Source organism: Cervus canadensis, chromosome 12 (assembly GCF_019320065.1).
Source record: "Cervus canadensis isolate Bull #8, Minnesota chromosome 12, ASM1932006v1, whole genome shotgun sequence".
NCBI classification, from domain to species: domain Eukaryota; kingdom Metazoa; phylum Chordata; class Mammalia; order Artiodactyla; family Cervidae; genus Cervus; species Cervus canadensis.
The window spans coordinates 60,972,305-60,993,055 of NC_057397.1; the positions used below are offsets into that span (position 1 = coordinate 60,972,305).

Genomic DNA, 20,751 nt, shown 5'->3' on the forward strand with positions numbered 1-20,751 from the left:
CCAAATTGGGAAAGGAGTATGACAAGGCTGGATATTGTCACCCAGTTTATTTAATTTATATGCAGAATGAAAAGTATAGTTGCTAAGTTGTGTCCGACTCTACTACCCTATGCCCGCCAGGCTCCTCCATCCACAGGATTTTCCAGGCAAGAATACTGGAGTGAGTTGCCATTTCCTTCTCCAAATATGCAGAATACATCCTGCAAAATGCCAGGCTGGGTAGATCACAAGCTGGAATCAAGATTGCCAGGAAAAATATCAACAGCCTCAGATACCCAAATGATACCACTGTAATGGCAGAAAGTGAAGAGGAACTAAAAAGCCTCTTGATGAGAGTGAAAGAGGAGAGTGAAAAAACTGGCTTGAAACTCAACATTCAAAAAACTAAGATCATGGCATCTGGTCCCACCACTTCATGGCAAATAGAAGGGGAAAAAGTAGAAGCAGTGACAGATTTTATTTTCTTGGGCTCCAGAGTAACTAAGGACAGTGACTACAGTCATGAAATTAAAAGATGTTTGCTCCTTGGAAGACAAGCTACAACAAACCTAAACAACATATTAAAAAGCAGACATATTACTGGCCAACAAATGTCCATATAGCCAAAACTATGGTTTTTCCAGTAGTCATGTACATATGTGAGAGTTGGTCCATAAAGAAGGTGAAGCGCCAAAGAATTGATACTTTCAAATTATGATGCTAGAGAAGACTCTTTAGAGTCCCTTTGACTGCAAGAAGATCAAACCAGTTTATCCTAAAGTAAATCAACCCTGAATATTTACTGAAAGGATTGATGCTGAGGCTGAAGCTCCAGTACTTTGGTTACCTGATGCAAAGAGCTAATTCAATGGAAAAGACCCTGCTGATGCTAGGAAAGTTAGAAGGCGAAAGGAAAAGGGGGCTGCAGGGACAAGATGGTTAGATAGCATTACTGATTCAATAGACATGAATTTGAATGAACTCCAGGAGATAGTGGAGGACAGAGGAGCCTGAGATGCTACAGTCCATGGGGTCACAAAGAGTCAGACCTGATTTAGGAAATGAACAACAACCACCACCTCTTAAAGACCCTATCTCATGATACAGTCACAGTGAAAGTCAGGACATCAACATACGAATTTGGGAGAGACATAGTTCATTCCATAGCACATATTGTGCTTTCTACATCTTGCATTTTAAATTTAGTGTTGTTTTTAATTCTACCCACACTGCTCTACTTAGATAGATCTCATTTATTCAGCTTATTGCTGCATTCCCATCATATGCATAAATATACTGTTTTATTTAACTATTTCTTTATTGTATTTTTTCAATTTATACCTTTACAGATAGCACTGCAAGCAACATTCCTGTAAATACCTCCATATTCACGTGATTAAAATGTTTTTGGAATGGTTAAGTAATAGAGTATGAGTGTGTGTCAGTCTATGTTCCTATTTCTCTTCATTTGCTATGTTCAGACTTCCAAATTTTTGTCCATCTGTTGATGACAAATGGTGTGTCATCATACTAATTCATTTATTTCTATCCATCTAATTACTAGTAAGGGCTTCCCAGGTGGCTCAGCGGTAAAGAATCTGCCTGCCAATACAGGAGCCACAGGAAACTTGGGTTGGATCCCTGGGTCAGGAAGATCCCCTGAAGGAAAAAATGGTAACCCACTCCAGTATTCTTGCTGGGATAATCCCATGGATAGAGTAACCTGGTGGGCTACAGTCCATGGGGTCATAAAGAGTTGGACATGACTGAGCAGCTGAGCATGCATGCAATTATTAATAAGATGGAACAATTTTTCACATGTTAACTAACTATTGAGATATTGTATCAGAATTGTAGTAAGCCTATAGGTCAATTTGAGAGTTTATATCATAACAACATTTTGTTTCCTAATCCATGAACACAGTTTATTTCTGTTTAGTTCTTCTTTAATTTCTCTCATCAATGATTTTGCATTTTCTGTGACATCTTGAATATATTTTGTGAAATTTATTCCAAAGTATTTTATATTCAAGATAATGTTATTGCTATTTTTTAAAATTTCAAATTCTAATTTTTTTAGAAAAAATTTTTGAGATAATTAACATTCATTGGATATAGCAAAAATAGTAAAGTCTCATGTACCTTTCACCCAGTTGCCCCCAGTGGCTACACTTTGCTATTACAGTAAAAGTAAAAGTAAAATCAGGAAATTGATATTGATATAAGTTGTGTGTATAGTTCTGTGCTGTTTTGTCACGTGGGTAGATTCAAGTAACCAACACTCTATTCAAGATGCACCCCAGAGATGTTCCTTGTGACTGTAAGTCATCTCCAACCAATTATCCTAATATCTGTTAGCCATGAATCTTTTCCCCATGTATATAATTTTGTCATTTTTGAGAATGTTTTATAAATGGAATCATACAATATGTGACTTTCTGAGATGGCGTTTTTCACTCAACATAAATACCCTGAAGACCAATCCACGTTTTCATGTGTATCTGTAGCTCATCCTCTTTATTGTGGACGTGTTCTGTAGTGCATTGTACCACACTTTAGCCATTCACTCATTAAAGGACATCTGAGTTAGTTCCTGTTTTGGGCTATTACAATAAAATATTATGTAGCCACTTCCCACTGCTGTCTCCTCCTCCTCTTTCTTATTCTTTTATTTGCGTGCTTTTATTTTATAACAGCTTTATTGAAATTTAATTCTCATACCATAAAATTTACACTGTTAAAGTGCACAATTTTATGGTTTTAGTATATTTGCAGAGCTGTGTGACTATCACTACTACTTAACTGTAGAACATTTTCATCACCCCAAGAAACTGTATACCCATTAGCAGTCACCCCCCTTTCCTCCTTCCTCCCTAGCCCCTGGAAACTACTAATCTAGTTTCTGTCTCTGGACAGTTCATATAAATGAAATAATACAGTTTGTGGTTCTTATGACTGGCTCCTTTCACTTAACATGGTATTCTCAAGGTTCATCTATTTTGTAGCATGTGTCAGTACTTTATTCTTTTTATGGCTAACTGATATTACACTGTATGGTTGTAATGCATTTTGCTTATCCATTCATCAGTTGATATATTGGTTTGTTTCCACTCTTTGGCTTTTATTAATAATACTGCTGTGAACATTCTTACACAACCTTATATATATAGACATGTTTTAATTTTTCTTGGGACCTAGAAGTTGAATTATTGGCTGCTTTTGAGGAACTGCCAAACTTCTCCAAAGCTATAGTATCATCTTGGTATCTTGATTTTCACGTGGTATCTTTTTCCATCTGTTTACGTTACTACTTATATCATTATATTTGAATTAAGTTTCCTGTAGACAGCATATAGTTGGGTCATGATAGTGTTTGGTTTTTGTTTTTAATCTAGTCCACCAATCTCTTTCTTTTAATTGGTATATTTAGTCTATGCATCTTTAATGTAATTATTAATATGTTTTTAAATCTGTCATTGTACTTTCTGTTTTGCTTATTCCCTCTCTTCTTTTTTCTATTTCCTTGTCTTATATTCCTGTGTGTTACTTGAACATCTCTTAGAATTTCATTTTGGTGTATCTCTGTTTAGATGTTTCAGCAGTTGCTTTAGATATCGCCTTATACAAGCATAACTTCTCAAATTATTGGTGCTGACATTTTACCAGTTTGGGTCTCAAAACTACCTCCCTTTAAGTCTCTTTCCCCTCACCTGTTTACAATTATCTTAAATACTTCTCAACATATATTGAGAATCCCATCAGACAATTTTATAATTTTTGCTTCAACTGTTGAACATAAATCAGGAAACTCAAAGGGAAAAGTCTGTTGTATTTACCCCTACTTTTGCTCTATTTTTCTTCTTTTTTGATGTTTCAAGATTTATTTTGTTCTTTCTTTTTCCTTTATTGTTTCTCACTGCTTTCAAGATTCTTTTCTTTGTGTTTAGTTTTCAGAATTTTGAATATGATGTCTTATGCAGATTTCTTGGTTTGTTTCTGTTTGAGGATTGCTCAAGTTCTTGAGTCTATATGTGTATATATTTTGCCAAGTTTGGAAGAGGGGGATTTATATTAATGCTACATATATTTGTGTATATATATGTATATATACACTTTCTTTATGATCCATATTCATGATACCTTGGGTACTTCATTTCTGAGAGATTTTTGGTTTTTTCAATCTTTTTTAAGTTCAGTAAACAGTCATTTTACATTTTTCTTTTAAAATGTTTTGATCTGTTTCTGTTCTGAGTTTCTGCATTTATGATTTGGAGTTTTATGTCATATATGCAAATGTTTGTATAGGAATATTTTATCCATTTTGGGCTCCTATGTTAGAGTTTTATTATTCATGATTGGATTTCTTGGAGAGTGCTGTTATCAACTAAAATATTGGACTTCTCATTTTGTTTTATTCTTGCAGTGGTTTTATGGGATATCACCTGTTATTTTTTGCTCATTTTGAAATGTCTTATATTTTTCTCAACCACCAGTAATAGGGAGTAGTCAGAATTCTAATACACTATGGATGGGAGTGTAGATTGACTTTAGAAAACAATTTTACTTTATCTGGTAAGTTAAAAGATGCATTTAGCCTTCAATTTATCAAATCTACTTGTAAATACATATATCCTAGAGTAATTTATGGACACAAATATCAGGTGACATGGACACAAGTATCAGGTGACATGCACATGGTTTACAGCACCCATGTTTTCAAAAGCAAAAAATAAGAAGCTATCCAAATATCTATTAACAGGAGATTGGTAAAAATAAATTCAAGTAGTAGAACACTGTGCTGTGATGGAAAACAAATAAACTATACTACAATAATAAACATAGACAATGTATCAGGAATATACTGTTGACTGGAAAAGTTGCAAAAATATAACCAGTCAACTCTGCTTATATAAAGTTAAAATTCATATAAAAAGAATCAATACAAATGTGGTAAAATATTTAAAAAAAGGAATGATAAACACAAAACTCAGTACAGTGGTTACCTTTGTAGGATGGGTGGAGATAGATGATGTGATTGGGAAGGTGACGCAAAAGGGAGCAGAGGTACTGGTAACATTGCATCTCTTAATCTTTGTGGTATTGTTATTATTCATATCTTCCTGTTAGAAATATTTTACTAAGTATGTAATATATAATAACATTTTTATATGAATGATGCTGCAAAAAATTACCAGATTTTCAAAAGCTTCTCTTTAGTTGATGTTTTCTATCATCTGGAGTTTGAGGGCATTTCCAGTATAGAGTGGGAGTCGGGGAAGGCCTAAGAGCAAGAAAATAGGAAGAGGTGTCTGTGAAATCTTGCTTCCACTGAATCAGTTCTTCACACTATGACTTCATATATTTTTGCTGATGTATTAAAAGTTCTTTAATCACAGGGCAAATATTTACTCATATACAGCTTATGAGCAACTTGTATCTTCCCAGGTGGCGCTGGTGGTAAAGAATCCACCTGCTGATGCAGGAGACTCAAGAGACATGGGTTTGATCCCTGTGTTGGGAAGATCTCCTGGAAGAGGAAATGGCAACCCACTCCAGTATTCTTGCCTGGAAAATCCCATGGACAGAGGAGCCTGGTGGGCTACAGTCCGTGGGGTCACAAAGAGTCAGACACAACTGAATCACTGAGCACACAGCTCATGTATAGAAATGAAATGTTATTACACTTAAATATAATTAGTTTTAGATTATTTATTTTAAAAATTTCTGCAGTTATTTCCCTTCCAGTGGTTTGGGTAATAAGGGATAGATCATATAATACAAAAGCTGATTTCTCCCTCAAACCAACTATGCATCTGGCCCAATCTATATAATCTGACAAGAAACAGAGTTCACTAAATAAAAATCCTCATATTTACCTTCTTCAGACCCTTGAGGCAAAAGTACGTGTCCAACTGAGCCACATGAATGTGATACTAATTTGGTAGGCTCAGGAAGAAAATATACTCGAAGGGTTCATTTAGGGAGGAAAAAATAGAACGTTGTCTAACTTAAGTATGTTTGGAGCTTTTTTCTGATTATGTCTGTGGCATGTGAATAACTTCACCAATCAGATGAGTCTTATGTGAGCCTGCTGCATTTTTTACTAATGTGGCCTAAATAGTCTCTCAAAAAGAGCTCCCTATCCTAATCCCTTTCTTCCTTCTTTCACCAGACTTTTATTGATCATCTACTTCATAGAATTTTATTGATGATCTATTTATCCCTTTTATATATGCTAGGGATATGAATATAAAATTTACATATAGTGTAAGGATAGAAAGACACACACATATACTTAACTGAAAAGAATATAAACAAAAAACTGAAATCCCAGAAATTTAGTAATTAATTATTTGTGGGGGGAAAGTAAAGGATCTCAAAGAAAAGGTTAATTTGAGTTAGTCTTAAATAGTAAGCTCTATTTAGGTCTCCCGCATTGCAGGCAGATTCTTTACCAGCTGAGCCACAAGGGAAGCCCAAGAATACTAAAGTGGGTAGCCTATCCCTTCTCCAGCAGATCTTCCCAACCCAGGAATCGAACCAGGGTCTCCTGCATTACAGGCAGATTCTTTACCAACAGTTTAACAAATAGTTCTAAATGTATGCATGTGTGCCTCAGTCGTGTCTGACTTGTTGTGACCCTAAGGACTGTAGCCCACTAGGCTTCTCTGTCCATGGAATTTTCCAGGTAAGAATTCTGGAGTGGGTTGCCATTTCCTCCTCCAGGGAATCTTCCCCACCCAGGGATTGAACCCACATCTCCTGTGTCTCCTGCATTGGCTGGCAGGCAGATTCTTTACCACCATACTACTTGGGGAGTTCTTTCAATGTACACTTATTGAATAAAGGTTATAGAAGTAAGGAGGATATAAAGAAGATCTCTTACTGTATCTCAAATTCTTAGGAAGAACTTCACAGCTCTCTAAGTGTCATCCCAAGTATTTTCTTTACCAAAGTTTGCTTTGGTAAATATATTGTCTGAAACAAAAGTTGGAACATATAGTGTGAATGAGAGTAGAGAAAATCTTAAATTACTATCTCTCCAGAAAATCCAGAATGTATGTTTGTATCATCCATATTACATTTTGGTTATGGAAATGCAAGTGTCCATAAGTGATATTCTGATCTGTCTATATCTGTCAACTAGTAAATGCTAACATGGTTAGGTACAAATATTGACAATCATTTTGTAGGGTGAATAATCCTAAAGAAAACATAGGAATTTTAATTTAAATATTCATACTATATACGGTAAATGTATTCCCATCACTTACTAGTAACAACAGATTTCTCACATGCATTTATTTTAACACAGAAAGTATAAGGTAAAGAAGACCAATAGAGTATAAGTTTGTTCCAAGATGCTATTGTCAATGAAGACATATGAGAAAATATTGGAAAAAGTGAATATGGAAAACTCATGATTTTTTTGTAACATGAAAATATATCTTCTGAAAAAAATCATTTACTATGAAAAGCATTGGGTTTACCTAGGTAACCATAGGCATGACTCTTAACCCTCTTAACCTCAATTTTATCTTTCAACTGATAGTGATAATATTAATCTCATATGATATGAGATGGATTAATTGAAATGATATGAATAAAAGAACTTGTAGGGTATTCAACTATACAATTGTAAGGTATTATTGATCCAAGACAGTATATTGTAGTAGATAGGAGTGAGCCTACCTGGTTTTGAATCCTGGCCTTACCATTGATCAGCCCTATTACCTAAGGGAAACCACTTCACTTCCCAAAACCTCATTTTTTTCCTATGAGATGAAATAGTAAGAGAACTTATATAGCAGAGTAGAATTAAATATAGTATGTGAAGCATACTACATGGCATAAGGATATTATTATCTTATTGTAGTAGTAAGTGTCCTTAATAACCCCCTTTTTAGAATAATTTAATTTAATATAATTACAGGATGGAATCAAACAATATTCAAGTACTTCAGGATCTGCTATCAAAACAGCTACTTTAACTAGTGACCCAGGTTTAGGCATGCAAGCATACGGCCGACAGGTAAGCAGCAAAGATATCAAAGATATCACTTCTTCTCTAGAGCATTGGATAGCATAATGCAATAGCTGAGTCATTTTTCAGACAGTTCAGTTCAGTCGCTCATTCGTGTCCGACTCCTTGTGACCCCATAAATCGCAGCACGCCAGGCCTCCCTGTCCATCACCAACTCCTGGAGTTTACTCAAACTCATGTCCATCAAGTCAGTGATGCCATCCAACAATCTCATCCTCTGTCATCCCCTTCTCCACCTGCCCCCAATCCCTCCCAGCATCAGGGTCTTTTCCAATGAGTCAACTCTTCGCATGAGGTGGCCAAAGTATTGGAGTTTCAGCTTCAGCATCAGTCCTTCCAATGAACATCCAGGACTGATTTCCTTTAGGATGGACTGGTTGGATCTCCTTGCAGTCCAAGGGACTCTCAAGAGTCTTCTCCAACATCACAGTTCAAAAGCATCAATTCTTCGGTGCTCAGCTTTCTTTACAGTCCATTTAAAAAGTAATAGATATATGTTTGTTTGAAAATGAGGCTAAAATTCCATGAGGAGAGACTGGAATAGAGTTTCCTTGAGTCTTCAGAGAACATTACAATTTCAGCTGATCCTGAACAACATAATCAGAGAAAATAATTTCTGGATACATATGAAGAAGATTTTAGTGGCAGGAGTTGAGATAACTATCTTATTGGAAAAGAAATAATTGTATATATAAGAATATATGTAGGTTGATATATTCTTAGGTCAAGAGAAGAAAGAAGAATGTCAAATGCTAGTATCAATTTTTTAAATTATTTTAAGTGGTCATAAAATTGATCAATAAGTAATATATGTATATATATGATCAATAGCTAATATATCTTTTTGATAATACATGATCAGTAACTAATATATATACAATTTTTATGTTTATACTTATAACATACATTAATATAATGTCCCAGAAATTTTATAAGTTTAACTTATGTACATTTTTAAAGATTGATACAAAAAGTGTTTGTATCATAGGCTCATACTAGCTTAAGAAACAATCCTTCTGGTACTTGAAATGTCAAATATGTTCAGCCTCCCAGCTAAAATAACTGATAGATTATGAAGCTATTATTGAGATAAATGTCCAATTTTGTGAAGCCATATATTGAAAAATATATATTTAAAAGTGTGTGATACCTAATGCCATTTAGAAGAACATTTATTAGCAAATGACTAGCATTAAGTTTCAGAAACACAGTGTAAAAATAAAGGGAGAAGAAGTCTCTTCCACAAATGTTGCTGGGCAAACTGGATAGCTACATGTGAAAAAAAAAAAAAGCAATTAGATCATTCTTTAACTCCACACACAAAAATAAGCTCAAAATGGATTAAAGACCTGAATGTGAGACCAGACAGTATAAGATTCCTAGAGGAAAACATAAGCAGAAAACTCTGACATAAATCATAGCAATATCTTTTTTTGTCTATCTCCCAGAATAAGGGAAATAAAAACAAAAATAAACAAATGGGACCTACTTAAACTCCAAAGCTTTTGCAGAGTAAAGGGAACAATAAACAAAATGAAAAGACAATTCACAGATTGGGAGAAAATATGCGCAAATGATGTGACTGATAAGGGATTAATCTCCAAATTTTACAAACAGCTGGTAAACTGCTCAGTATCATGGTAATCCAAGTCTATGCCCCAACCACTAAATGCCAAAGAAGCTGAAGTTGAACGGTTCTAGGAAGACCTACAAACCTTCTAGAACTCACACCAAAGATGTCCTTTTCATCATGGGGAATTGGAATGCAAAAATAGGAAGTCAAGAGGTACCTGAAGTAACAGGTAAGTTTGGCCTTGGAGTACAAGATGAAGCAGGGGAAAGGTTAACAGAGTTTTGCCAAGAGAATGCATTGGTCATAGCAAACACCCTTTTTCAATGACATAAGAGAAGACTCTACACATGGACATCACCAGATGGTCAACACAGAAATCAGATTAATTATATTCTTTGCAGATGAAGATGGAGAAGCTGTATACAGTTAGCAAAAACAAGATCTGGAGCTGACTATGGCTTAGATCATGAGCTTCTTATTGCCAAATTCCAGCTTAAGTTGAAGAAAGTAGGAAAACCACTAGACCATTCAGGTGTGACCTATATCAAATCCCTTATGATTATACAGTGGAGGTGACAAATAGATTCAGGAAATTAGATCTGGTAGAACGAATGCCTGAAGAATTATGGACAGAAGTTTGTAACATTGTACAGGAGATGGTGACCAAAACCATCCCCAAGAAAAGAAATGCAAGAAGGCAAAGGGTTGTCTGAGGAGGCCTTACAAATAACTGAGAAAAGAAGAGAAGCAAAAGGCAAAGGAGAAAGGGAAAGATATACCCAACTGAATGCAGAATTCCAGAGAATAGCAAGGAGAGATAAGAAAACTTTTGTAAGTGAACAGTGCAAAGAAATAGAGGAACAATAATAGAATGGAAAAGACTAGATATCTCTTCAAGAAAATTGGAGATACCAAGGGGACATTTCGTGTGAGGATGGGCATGATAAAGGACAGCAACGGCAATAACCAAACAAGCACAAGCGATTAAGAAGAGGTGGCAAGAATACACAGAAGAACTATACAAAAAAGGCTGAGTGAAAAAAAAAAAAAAGGCTGAGTGATGAAGAACTGATGCTTTTGAATTGTGATGCTAGAGAAGACTCTTGAGAGTCCTTTGGACTGCAAGGAGATCAAACCAGTCAATCCTAAAGGAAATCAACCCTGAATGTTCATTGGAAGGACTGATGCTGAAGTTGAAGCTCCAGTATTCTGGCTTCCTGATGTGAAGAGCTGACTCATGGAAAAGACCCTGATGCTGGGCAAGATTGAGGGCGGGAGGAGAAGGGGGCAGTGGAGGATGAGATGGTTGGATGGCAACACTGGCTCAATGGACATAAGTTTGAGCAAACTCCAGGAGATAGTGAAGGACAGGGAAGCCTGGCATGCTGCAGTTCATGGGGCTGAAGGAGTCAGACATGACTTAGTGACTGAACAACAACAACACATGATGCTCAACAGCATCAAAACAAACAGCCCGCTCAAAAAAATGGGCAGAAGAACTAAGGAGACATTTCCCCAGAGATATACAGATGGCCATTAAGCACATGAAAAGATGTTCAACATTGCTAATTATAATGAAATGCAAATCAAAAATACAATACGATATCACCTCATACCTGCCAGAGTAGCTATTATCAAAAAGTCCACAAACAATAAATGCTGGAGAGGGTGTGGAGAGAAGCAAACCTTCCTGCACTGTTAGTGGGAATGTAAATTGATACAGCCACTGTGGAGAAAAGTATGAAGGTTCCTTAAAAAACTAAAAATAGAGCTACCGTATGGTCCTACAATCCCACTGCTGGACATATATCTGGAGAAAAACATGGTCCGAAATGATTCATGCATCTGAATGTGCATTGCAGCACTGTTTACAGTAACTAAGACATGGAAGCAGTCTAAATGTCCACCAGCAGAGGAATGGATAAAGAAGATGTGGTATATATTTACAATGGCGTATTACTCAGCCATTAAAAAGATTGAAATAATGCCATTTGCAGCAACATAGATGGACTGGAGAGAGTCATACTGAGTGAAGTCAGACAGAGAAGGTGAAATATCGTATGACACCCCTTACTTGTGGAATCTAAAAAGATATGATACGGATGAACTTATGTGCAAGACAGAAACAGGCTTACAGACTTCAAGAATGAGCTAATGGTGGCTGGGGGGAAGGTTGGGGAGAAGGGACAGATAAATGTATATTTTAAATAAATTAAAATATCTTTAGATTTCATTTATTTTGTTAATTTTTAATATATATATATAAATAGTATGTTACAACTGAAAACTGTTAAGAGAGTAAATCTAAGACTTCTCATCATAAGGAATAATTTTTTTCTGTTTCTTTAATGTTCCATCTATATGTGATGAAAGGTGTTTTTTAAACCTCTTGTGATCCTTTCGTGATGTGTATGTCAAATCATTATTATTATATACCTTTAGCTTAAACAGTGCTATGTGTTGATTATATCTTAACGAAACTAGAAGAAAAATGAAATTATTAAAGTTTAGATCAAGGCTAAAGAGAAATACCTTTACTTCATCATAAATATATCTATATAAATATAGATCAATGACAGTTAGTTGTACCCAGGTTAAATCGGTAAGCTCTGTGAAAATTCATCTAATTATAAATGTATGAAATGTGCATGTTTTCTATATTCTGTTCTTTGACATTAAGGCCTTTAAATGAAGGGGCTGATATAAGCTGTCTTACCTTCAGTTTATTTCCTGGGGCAAATATCTCTAAAATTAATTTTGCAAATTGTTTTTGTAGCCAACCTGGTGCTACTCAAAGTACATAGAAGCCCTAGAACAGGAAAGGATTCTTCTCAAAATTCAAGAGGAACTAGAAAGAAAATTGTTTGCAGGTAAGTTTTGTTCTTTGCTTCCAGGGTGCTCTGTTATCTTCTGTCACAGATTAATTTCAGAGGGCTTTGCTAATGTTACCTTACCGTTTCTCTTATTTCCGTGCAGCCACTCCATCTTTTACAAATTTCAAGTCTACTGCTTCCACTCTGTCTGTGAAAAAGACTGTATCTTCCCACAACATCCAGAGTGAGTGTCAAGTGACCGTCCGATTTCAGTTCTTTCTTCCTTGTTGTTAGAACTCTCTCACCTGGCCATCTGGAGAGGGCAGAAAGGGATGAGGACTGACTCCCTCCCAACTGCTCTGACCCCCAAGTTAGGAATTTCAGAGTGTAGGTGTCCCATTTCTTTGTCTCTGTTTTCTTCTCTTCTGCTGAGGAGGAAAGACTATGACATATACCCAACACTGCATACCATTTCCAGACTGACAGTACTCATGGGAGTGTATACCCTGCTGCTAGGTACAGCAGAAGTTCATAGACTGAATTAATCAGTCCCATCCATGTCCCTCTGACTCACACACTAATGCACACGGACATCTGCACGATGAGTACACACACACACACACACCCCTACTTACACTCTCCACTAACAAATTAATAGGCAGGAGTAACTTGCCTCCTCTTTGAATGGCACCGTCTCCTGCATAGGAAGGCCCCTGGGGAATGATCATTTATTGCTTCTATCTACTCCTTATCTAGTTTTCTTTTCCACAAAGAATATAGAAGAGTGGGCTCAGTTTTCCAAGGTTTTGCAAGCTGAGTTTTTCTAAGTTCCGTTTTCCCAAGATGGGAATACAAGAAGGAACTGATAATTAATAACTGAAAATCAAGCTGGGATCCTTTTCTCATACAGATACTGATGTGATTATACAGTTTTCATCAAATACTAATGTTTGAGTTTTTAACAATGCCCTTAGAAAGTAGTATTACTAGTGTAATGTAATATATGTGCAACCCATTGAGCTAATACTCAAAGGACCCAGTAAAAGTCCCATTTCTCTTCTATTTTGTAGCTTAGATTTTTGTTTCTCAAAATCCTTAGTTTTCTGGTTCTTGGAAGGGTATGATGATCAGGCCTTTATGCTCTTAGCCTGCTCACCTCTTTTCTTTTCAGATTTATCCTTAACCACTGTGCTCCTGTCAGTTCCTTTACCCCTTAGATCAACATCACACTGCCTCCAACATTAGGATGTGCTGACTCATTTGTTAACTTTTTTGATCCTACTTACAACTTTAAGTTTTTGTTGTTGTTTTGAATTTAAATTTTCTCTCACTGATTATGTTTCAGTCATTTCTTCTTTTTTCTTTGCAGGAACTCTTTAAACCAAGTTTTAACTAACATGGAAGCACAAGTGATTTTTTGATAGTCTGCTTTAGAGGATTTTTTGATAGTCTGCTTTAGAGCAAGCCTGTCATCTAAATAAAGTTTGGCTTTACTTCCACAGTTTAAAAATTACAGCTCTTCTGTACACATAACATCACTTCAGTTCAGTTCAGTCGCTCAGTCGTGTCTGACTCTTTGCGACCCCATGAATCATAGCACACCAGGCCTCCCTGTCCATCACCAACTCCCGGAGTTTACTCACACTCATGTCCATCAAGTCGGTGATGGCATCTCATCCTGTCATCCCCTTCTCCTCCTGCCCCCAATCCCTCCCAGAATCAGGGTCTTTTCCAATGAAAGACTCTTCGCATGAGGTGAGGTGGCCAAAGTATTGGAGTTTCAGCTTCAGCATCACTCCTTCCAGTGAACACCCAGGACAAATCTCCTTTAGGATGGACTGGTTGGATCTCCTTGCAGTCCAAGGGACTCTCAAGAGTCTTCTCCAACACCACAGTTCAAAAGCATCAATTTTTCGGCACTCGGCTTTCTTCACAGTCCAACTCTCACATCCACACATGACCACTGGAAAAACCATAGCCTTGACTAGATGGACCTTTGTTGGCAAAGTAATATCTCTGCTTTTTAATATGCTGTCTAGGTTGGTCATAACTTTCCTTGCAAGAAGTAAGCATCTTTTAATTTCATGGCTGCAACCACCATCTGCAGTGATTTTGGAGCCCCCCAAAATAAAATCTGACACTGTTTCCACTGTTTCCCCATCTATTTCTCATGAAGTGATGGGACCAGATGCCATGATCTACACATAACATATAAGACTATATTAAAAAGAAAAACCTTTAACTCATTTAGAATAAAAAAATTCTATCTCAGAAGAACCAAAATATTTTATCACAGACCTGAAGGAACCATGTTTTGCTCCTTAAATAGTCTTTTAACAAAAATGTTCCTTGAGCATTCAGTATACAGTTGACCCTTGTACAACATGGATTTGAACTATACAGTTCCACTTATATGCAGATATTTGTCAATAGTAAACACTACAGTACTCCAGGATCTGTGGCTGGTTGAATCCACAGATGCAGAACTGCATATATGGAGGAACCACGGATACAGGGACCTGCTATAAGATATACAGAGAATTTCAACTTTATGGAGGGAGGGTTCAGTGCCCCTAACCTCCGTGTTGTTCAAGGGTCAGCTGTATTTGGTTGGCAGATACATTCAACAAGTGGTTAGGGATATTCCTAGCAATAAATTGACCCAAAATATAGAGGGAAGAGCCTTCCTCATCTTGTCCCTATCCCTATTCCCAATTCTAAAGAAGCTGTATATTAAATCTGTGTGGCTCTCAAACTTCAGTGTGCATAAGACTCACTGTAACATTTGCTAGCAATGCAGATTCCTGGGCTCACTCTCTGAGAGTTTGATTCAGTAGTTCTTGGACAGAACCCAGGAATCCCTCTCTTTAATGGACATCCTAGTTGTCTGTGTGATAAACTGTTAGGGTAGCAAGAGAAGAGTTTTAAAAGGCAAAAGCCCCCTTATTAACTAGAGACAGTAACAAATCTGCCTGCAATGCAGAAGACCTGGGTTCGATCCTTGGGTCGGGAAAATCCCCTGGAGAAGGGCATGGCAACCCACTCCAGTGTTCTTGCCTGGAGAATTCCATGGACAGAGAAGCCTGGTGGGCTACAGACCATGGGGTTGCAAAGAGTCGGACACGACTGAGCGACTAACACACACACTTGTAGCAGAGAGAACACAGACATACATCTATGTATCTTCTTTCTTAGAGGGAAAGGAGAATCTATAAGAAATTGTCTGGGAGGATGAACCTTCATCATCTGTTTGCCTTGGGACTCAGAAACTCCAAGGACTGTGATCTGGGTTAGCAGACTGGAAGCATTAGACTTCCACTTTACTACCATCCCAGAAAGTATATTCAAAGTAGAAACTACCATTCCCAATTCTTTAAAGAGTTAAGCGTTGTATAGGGAGAAGAGCATCAGGGGAAAGACTTCAAAGATCCCACGTTTTTTCTAAAGCTGTAGGTTTGGACACTTTTTTTTTTTTAAGCATCAGAACTCTGTAGTTTCCTCTGTTCCCACACTCTCCTATACCCTATATTAGTCAAGAAGTTTGTATGTTTTCCATTCATTGCCTTTTTAAAAATTCCATTCGTTTTCTGTCTTTCGATTTTAACTAAGCATTTTATGTGATTCCATTTTCTCTCTTAGTGTATCAATTATACTTCTTTTTAAAGTTGTCTAGTTAGTTGCCCTAGAATTTGCAATATACATTTACAGCTAATAAAAGTCCACATTCAAATAATACTCTGCTGCTTCATGACTGCTTCATGGGTAATGCAAGTATAATACCTTTTAACAGAATTTTCCAATTTCTCCCTCCTCTTATCATATTGTTGTCAATTAATTTCACTTATCCATAAGCTATAATTGCTGAGTGCATTGTTGATGTTATTGTTTTTAACAACTATTTTCTCCTAGGTCAACTCAGAATAAGGAAATAAAAGGTATTACTTTACCTTCATTTATTCCTTCCCTAATGCTCTTTCATTCTTTGTGTAGATCTGAGTTTCTGACCTATACCATTTTCCTTCTCTCTGAAGAACTTCTTTTAATATTTCTTTTAAGGAAGGTCTATTGTTTGCCTTAAAACATCTTTATTTCTCCTTTACTTTTGAAGGGTAATTTCACTGGATACAAAATTCTAAGTATTTCTTTTTCTCTTTCAACCTTTCAAATGCTTCACTCTCTTTTTGCATGGCTTCTGAAGAGAAGGCAAATGCAATTCTTTTCTTGACTCTCAGATTCCTTCAAGATTTTCTCTTCATCTTTGACTTTCTGCAACTCAAACATGGTAGGTGTAGATTTTTGTATATATGTCCTGCTTGTGATCTCTGAGCTTTTTGGATCAGTAGTTTTGTGTCTTTCATTAATTTTTGAAAATTCCATCATTATTACTTCAAGTATTCTGTTCCTTTTCCCCCTTCATTATGTACATGTCACACCTTTTGTAATAGTCCCATAGTTCTTGGATATTCTTTTCCTTTTCATTGTTTTTTTCCTTTTTGAAAGTAGTTTTGTGTCTTTCATTAATTTTTGAAAATTACATCATTATTACTTCAAGTATTCTGTTTCCTTTTCCCCCTTCATTATGTACATGTCACACCTTTTGTAATAGTCCCATAGTTCTTGGATATTCTTTTCCTTTTCATTGTTTTTTTCCTTTTTGCATTTCAGTTTTGGAATTTTCTGTTGACTTCTCTTTAAGCTCACTGATTCTTTCCTCAGCTGTGTTTATTCTATTGATAAACTCATTCAAGACATTCTTCATTTTTGTTTCAGTGCTTTCAGCTACTAGCATTTTTTTTTTGATACTTTGTTTGAATTTCTGTCTCTCTTCTTATGTTACTCAGATGTTCTTGCATGTTCCACTCTTCTTTCTATTAAATCTTTTAACATATAAATCATAATCATTTTAAGTTTTTGGTCTGATCATTATGAAGTCTGTCATATCTGATTATGATTTGATACTTGCTTTTTGTCTCTTCAGATGTGTTTTTATGCCTTTTAACATGCTTTGTGATTTTTTTTGAAAGTAAGATACGAGGCATCAGGTAAAAGGAACGGAGGTATATGGACCTTTAGTGTGTGAGATTTTGTATTTATCTGACTAGGAGTTAGGCTGTATTTAATGTTTGCTGTATCTGTGGTGTTAGTGACTGAAATTTCCTCTATGTTCTTGTTATTTTCTTCTCTGTGCTTTTGGGTTTTCTTCAGTTCAGTTCAGTTCAGTTCAGTCACTCAGTCGTGTCCGACTCTTTGTGACCCCATGAATAGCAGCACATCAGGCCTCCCTGTCCATAACCAACTCCCGGAGTTTACTCAAATTCATGCCCATCGAGTCGGTGATGCCATCCAGCCATCTCATCCTCTGTCATCCCCTTCTCCTCCTGCCCCCAATCCCTCCCAGAATCAGGGTCTTTTCCAATGAGTCAACTCTTTGCACGAGGTGGCCAAAGTACTGGAGTTTCAGCTTCAGCATCAGTCCTTCCAATGAACACCCCAGGACTGATCTCCTTTAGGATGGACTGGTTGGATCTCCTTGCAGTCCAAGGGACTCTCAAGAGTCTTCTCCAACACCACAGTTCAAAAGCATCAATTCTTCGGCGCTCAGCTTTCTTCACAGTCCAACTCTCACATCCACACATGACCACTGGAAAAACCATAGCCTTGACCAGATGGACCTTTGTTGGCAAAGTAATGTCTCTGCTTTTTAATATGCTGTCTAGGTTGGTCATAACTTTCCTTAGAGATCCCTTAATAGGGTCTGAGGCTTGCAGTTCTTTTATCTGTAATCCCTGACATTATACAGGAGTGCTATTGATGTGGTGATAGAATGTGGGAGGAAGAGAAGTATTGTATAGTTCCTTGATTACATCTCTTTCCTTTAGTGAGCCTGAGTTGGGTATTTCCCCCCTCCCATGTCAGTTAGGCTTTGGTAAAAACCACAGTCTGTTAGGCTGTGGCAGAATAGTTTCTGTTGAGGGCAGGCATTGTTAGGAAGAATGGATATATTCCAAAATTGTTTTTCTGTCCTTCCCCCTACCAGAAGCAGGAAAGGGGAGTTTTCTCTGATCTTTATAGTAAGAACCTGGTAGAGCTCCTGGAAGTAAAATTCAAGAATATGGTGGAGGGGGGGTGGGTGTTGGTGTAGGGAGTGGAGGCTAAGGCCTCCCTTGGAGTTTTTAACTCTCAAGCTAGTCTGCAGTGAGCCTTGAGCAATTCAATTACAGTTTAAAGTTTTCCTACTGAAATTATATAGATCTATCTGCTGGCTTCTGCTCCTGGGAAGTTGTGATTCTCTGTTTCTGCCTGTCTGCCCCACCAATTTTGAGAGCAGTGGTTTGCTTGTAGTTCTTGGTAGAATACAAGAAGAGTTATTGATTTTCAGTTTGTTCAGCTTTTTTCCTTGTTGTGAGGATGGTAGTGATGACTTCTGAGCTCTTTACATGTTGAATGGGAACTCCAAAGCTTGACACCTCTATTTTTTAAGTATTCTATAGTCAGTTATAGTCTTAAAATTAAGAATAATTAATTTACTATTCAGTTACTAATGACACAATAAATACTATATATAGATGGAAGTGTTTATATTATAAATATTTACATGTTTATTTTTGGCCTACCCTGAAAGCATCTCGCAGCATGAGTCAGTCTCAACTTTTGCCACTAGAGTCAGTTCCCTTATATTAGTGCTCAGGAAGAATCTTCTCATTAGTTCTACTGATTTCTTAACATGCCCTCGGTGCGTTTTCTCCTTCTCTCATCTCCCAGTGGATGACTGCCTTATTTCAGATTCTTACCACCTTGGATATGAGTTTTAATTAATATCTCTAAAATAGAAGTTTTTTTTTAGCATGACATACATATAAGGCCCTCCTGTCTTCTGATGTAAACAGTGATTCAGATCAGACATTTGTTCCTCTGGGACGCTATCCTTGATATTCTTATCTCACTGCAGATTTCTAAACAGCTGCATGAGTTATCACTCACTCTTCTGTGCTAACACTGTAGCTTGTTCATTAGTCTATACTAGCACTAGTTACATTGATTGTAATTTAACTTCCTGATTAAAGCTGTCATTTGAATTGCAGTATCTTACATAGAACATCTGTAAAATAGATGTTATTTAAGGATTTGCTGAAATGAAAGAAATATCTGCTTTGTAAAATCTCTAGAAAGTAAAAAGTCACTGCTCATTGAAGAAAGTCAGTATAATGCTATTCAAACAATGTTTTCCATTGGTATTTTTGTAATTTGAAATGCACAGCAAAGTGGCTTGTTTCATATAAAGTATATTTAATAATCTTTGTTGTAACTACATCATTTTTTCATATTTATGAAAATAGATCTATGTGTCATTGTGTCTTTCAGAGAATAAATTCAGTCAGTTCAGTCACTCAGTTGTGTCTGACTCTTTGTGACCCCATGAATCGCAGCACGCCGGGCCTCCCTGTCCATCACTAACTCCTGGAGTTTACCCAAACTCATGTCCATCAAATTGGTGATGTCATCCAACGATCTCATCCTCTGTCATCCCCTTCTCCTCCTGCCCCCAATCCCTCCCAGAATCAGGGTGTTTTCCAATGAGTCAACTATTTGCATGAGGTGGCCAAAGTAATGGAATTTCAGCTTCAGCATCAGTCCTTCCAATGAACATCCAGGACTGGTCTCCTTTAGGATGGACTGGTTGGATCTCCTTGCAGTCCAAGGGACTCTCAAGAGTCTTCTCCAACACCACAGTTCAAAAGCATCAATTCTTTGGCGCTCAGCTTTCTTCACAGTCCAACTCTCACATCCATACATGACCACTGGGAAAACCATAGCCTTGACCAGACGGACCTTTGTTGGCAGAGTAATGTCTCTGCTTTTTAATATGCCGTCTAGGTTGGTCATAACTTTCCTTGCAAGGAGTAAGCATCTTTTAATTTCATGGCTGCAAACACCATCTGCAGTGATTTTGGAGCCCCAAAAATAAAGTCTGTCACTGTTTCCACTGTTTTCCCATCTATTTCCCATGAAGTGATGGGACCAGATGCCATGATCTTAGTTTTCTGAATGTTGAGCTTTAAGCCAACATTTTCACTCTCCTCTTTCACTTTCATCAAGAGGTTTTTTAGTTCCTCTTCGCTCTCTGCCATAAGGGTGGTGTCATCTGCATATCTGAGGTTATTGATATTTCTCCCCGCAATCTTGATTCCAGTTTGTGCTTCTTCCAGCCCAGCGTTTCTCATGATGTACTCTGCATATAAGTTAAATAAGCAGGGTGACAATATACAGCCTTGACAGACTCCTTTTCCTATTTGGAACCAGTCTGTTGTTCCAGAGAATAAATTAATACTTATTAAATCACA

General features: G+C 36.9%; 1 protein-coding gene across 1 annotated transcript in view; it reads left to right on the forward strand.

Annotated features, from left to right (window-relative positions):
• RGS22 (regulator of G protein signaling 22) overlaps window positions 1-14,058 on the forward strand; it is a 165,636-nt gene extending 151,578 nt beyond the window's left edge. The window contains exons 24-27 of the mRNA XM_043484148.1: window positions 7,913-8,011; window positions 12,373-12,466; window positions 12,573-12,653; window positions 13,779-14,058. Of these exons, the coding sequence (XP_043340083.1) occupies window positions 7,913-8,011; window positions 12,373-12,466; window positions 12,573-12,653; window positions 13,779-13,789 (285 nt within the window). The 3' untranslated portion in view covers window positions 13,790-14,058. The remainder of the gene's footprint in view (window positions 1-7,912; window positions 8,012-12,372; window positions 12,467-12,572; window positions 12,654-13,778) is intronic.
• The last annotated feature ends 6,693 nt before the right edge of the window (window positions 14,059-20,751 follow it).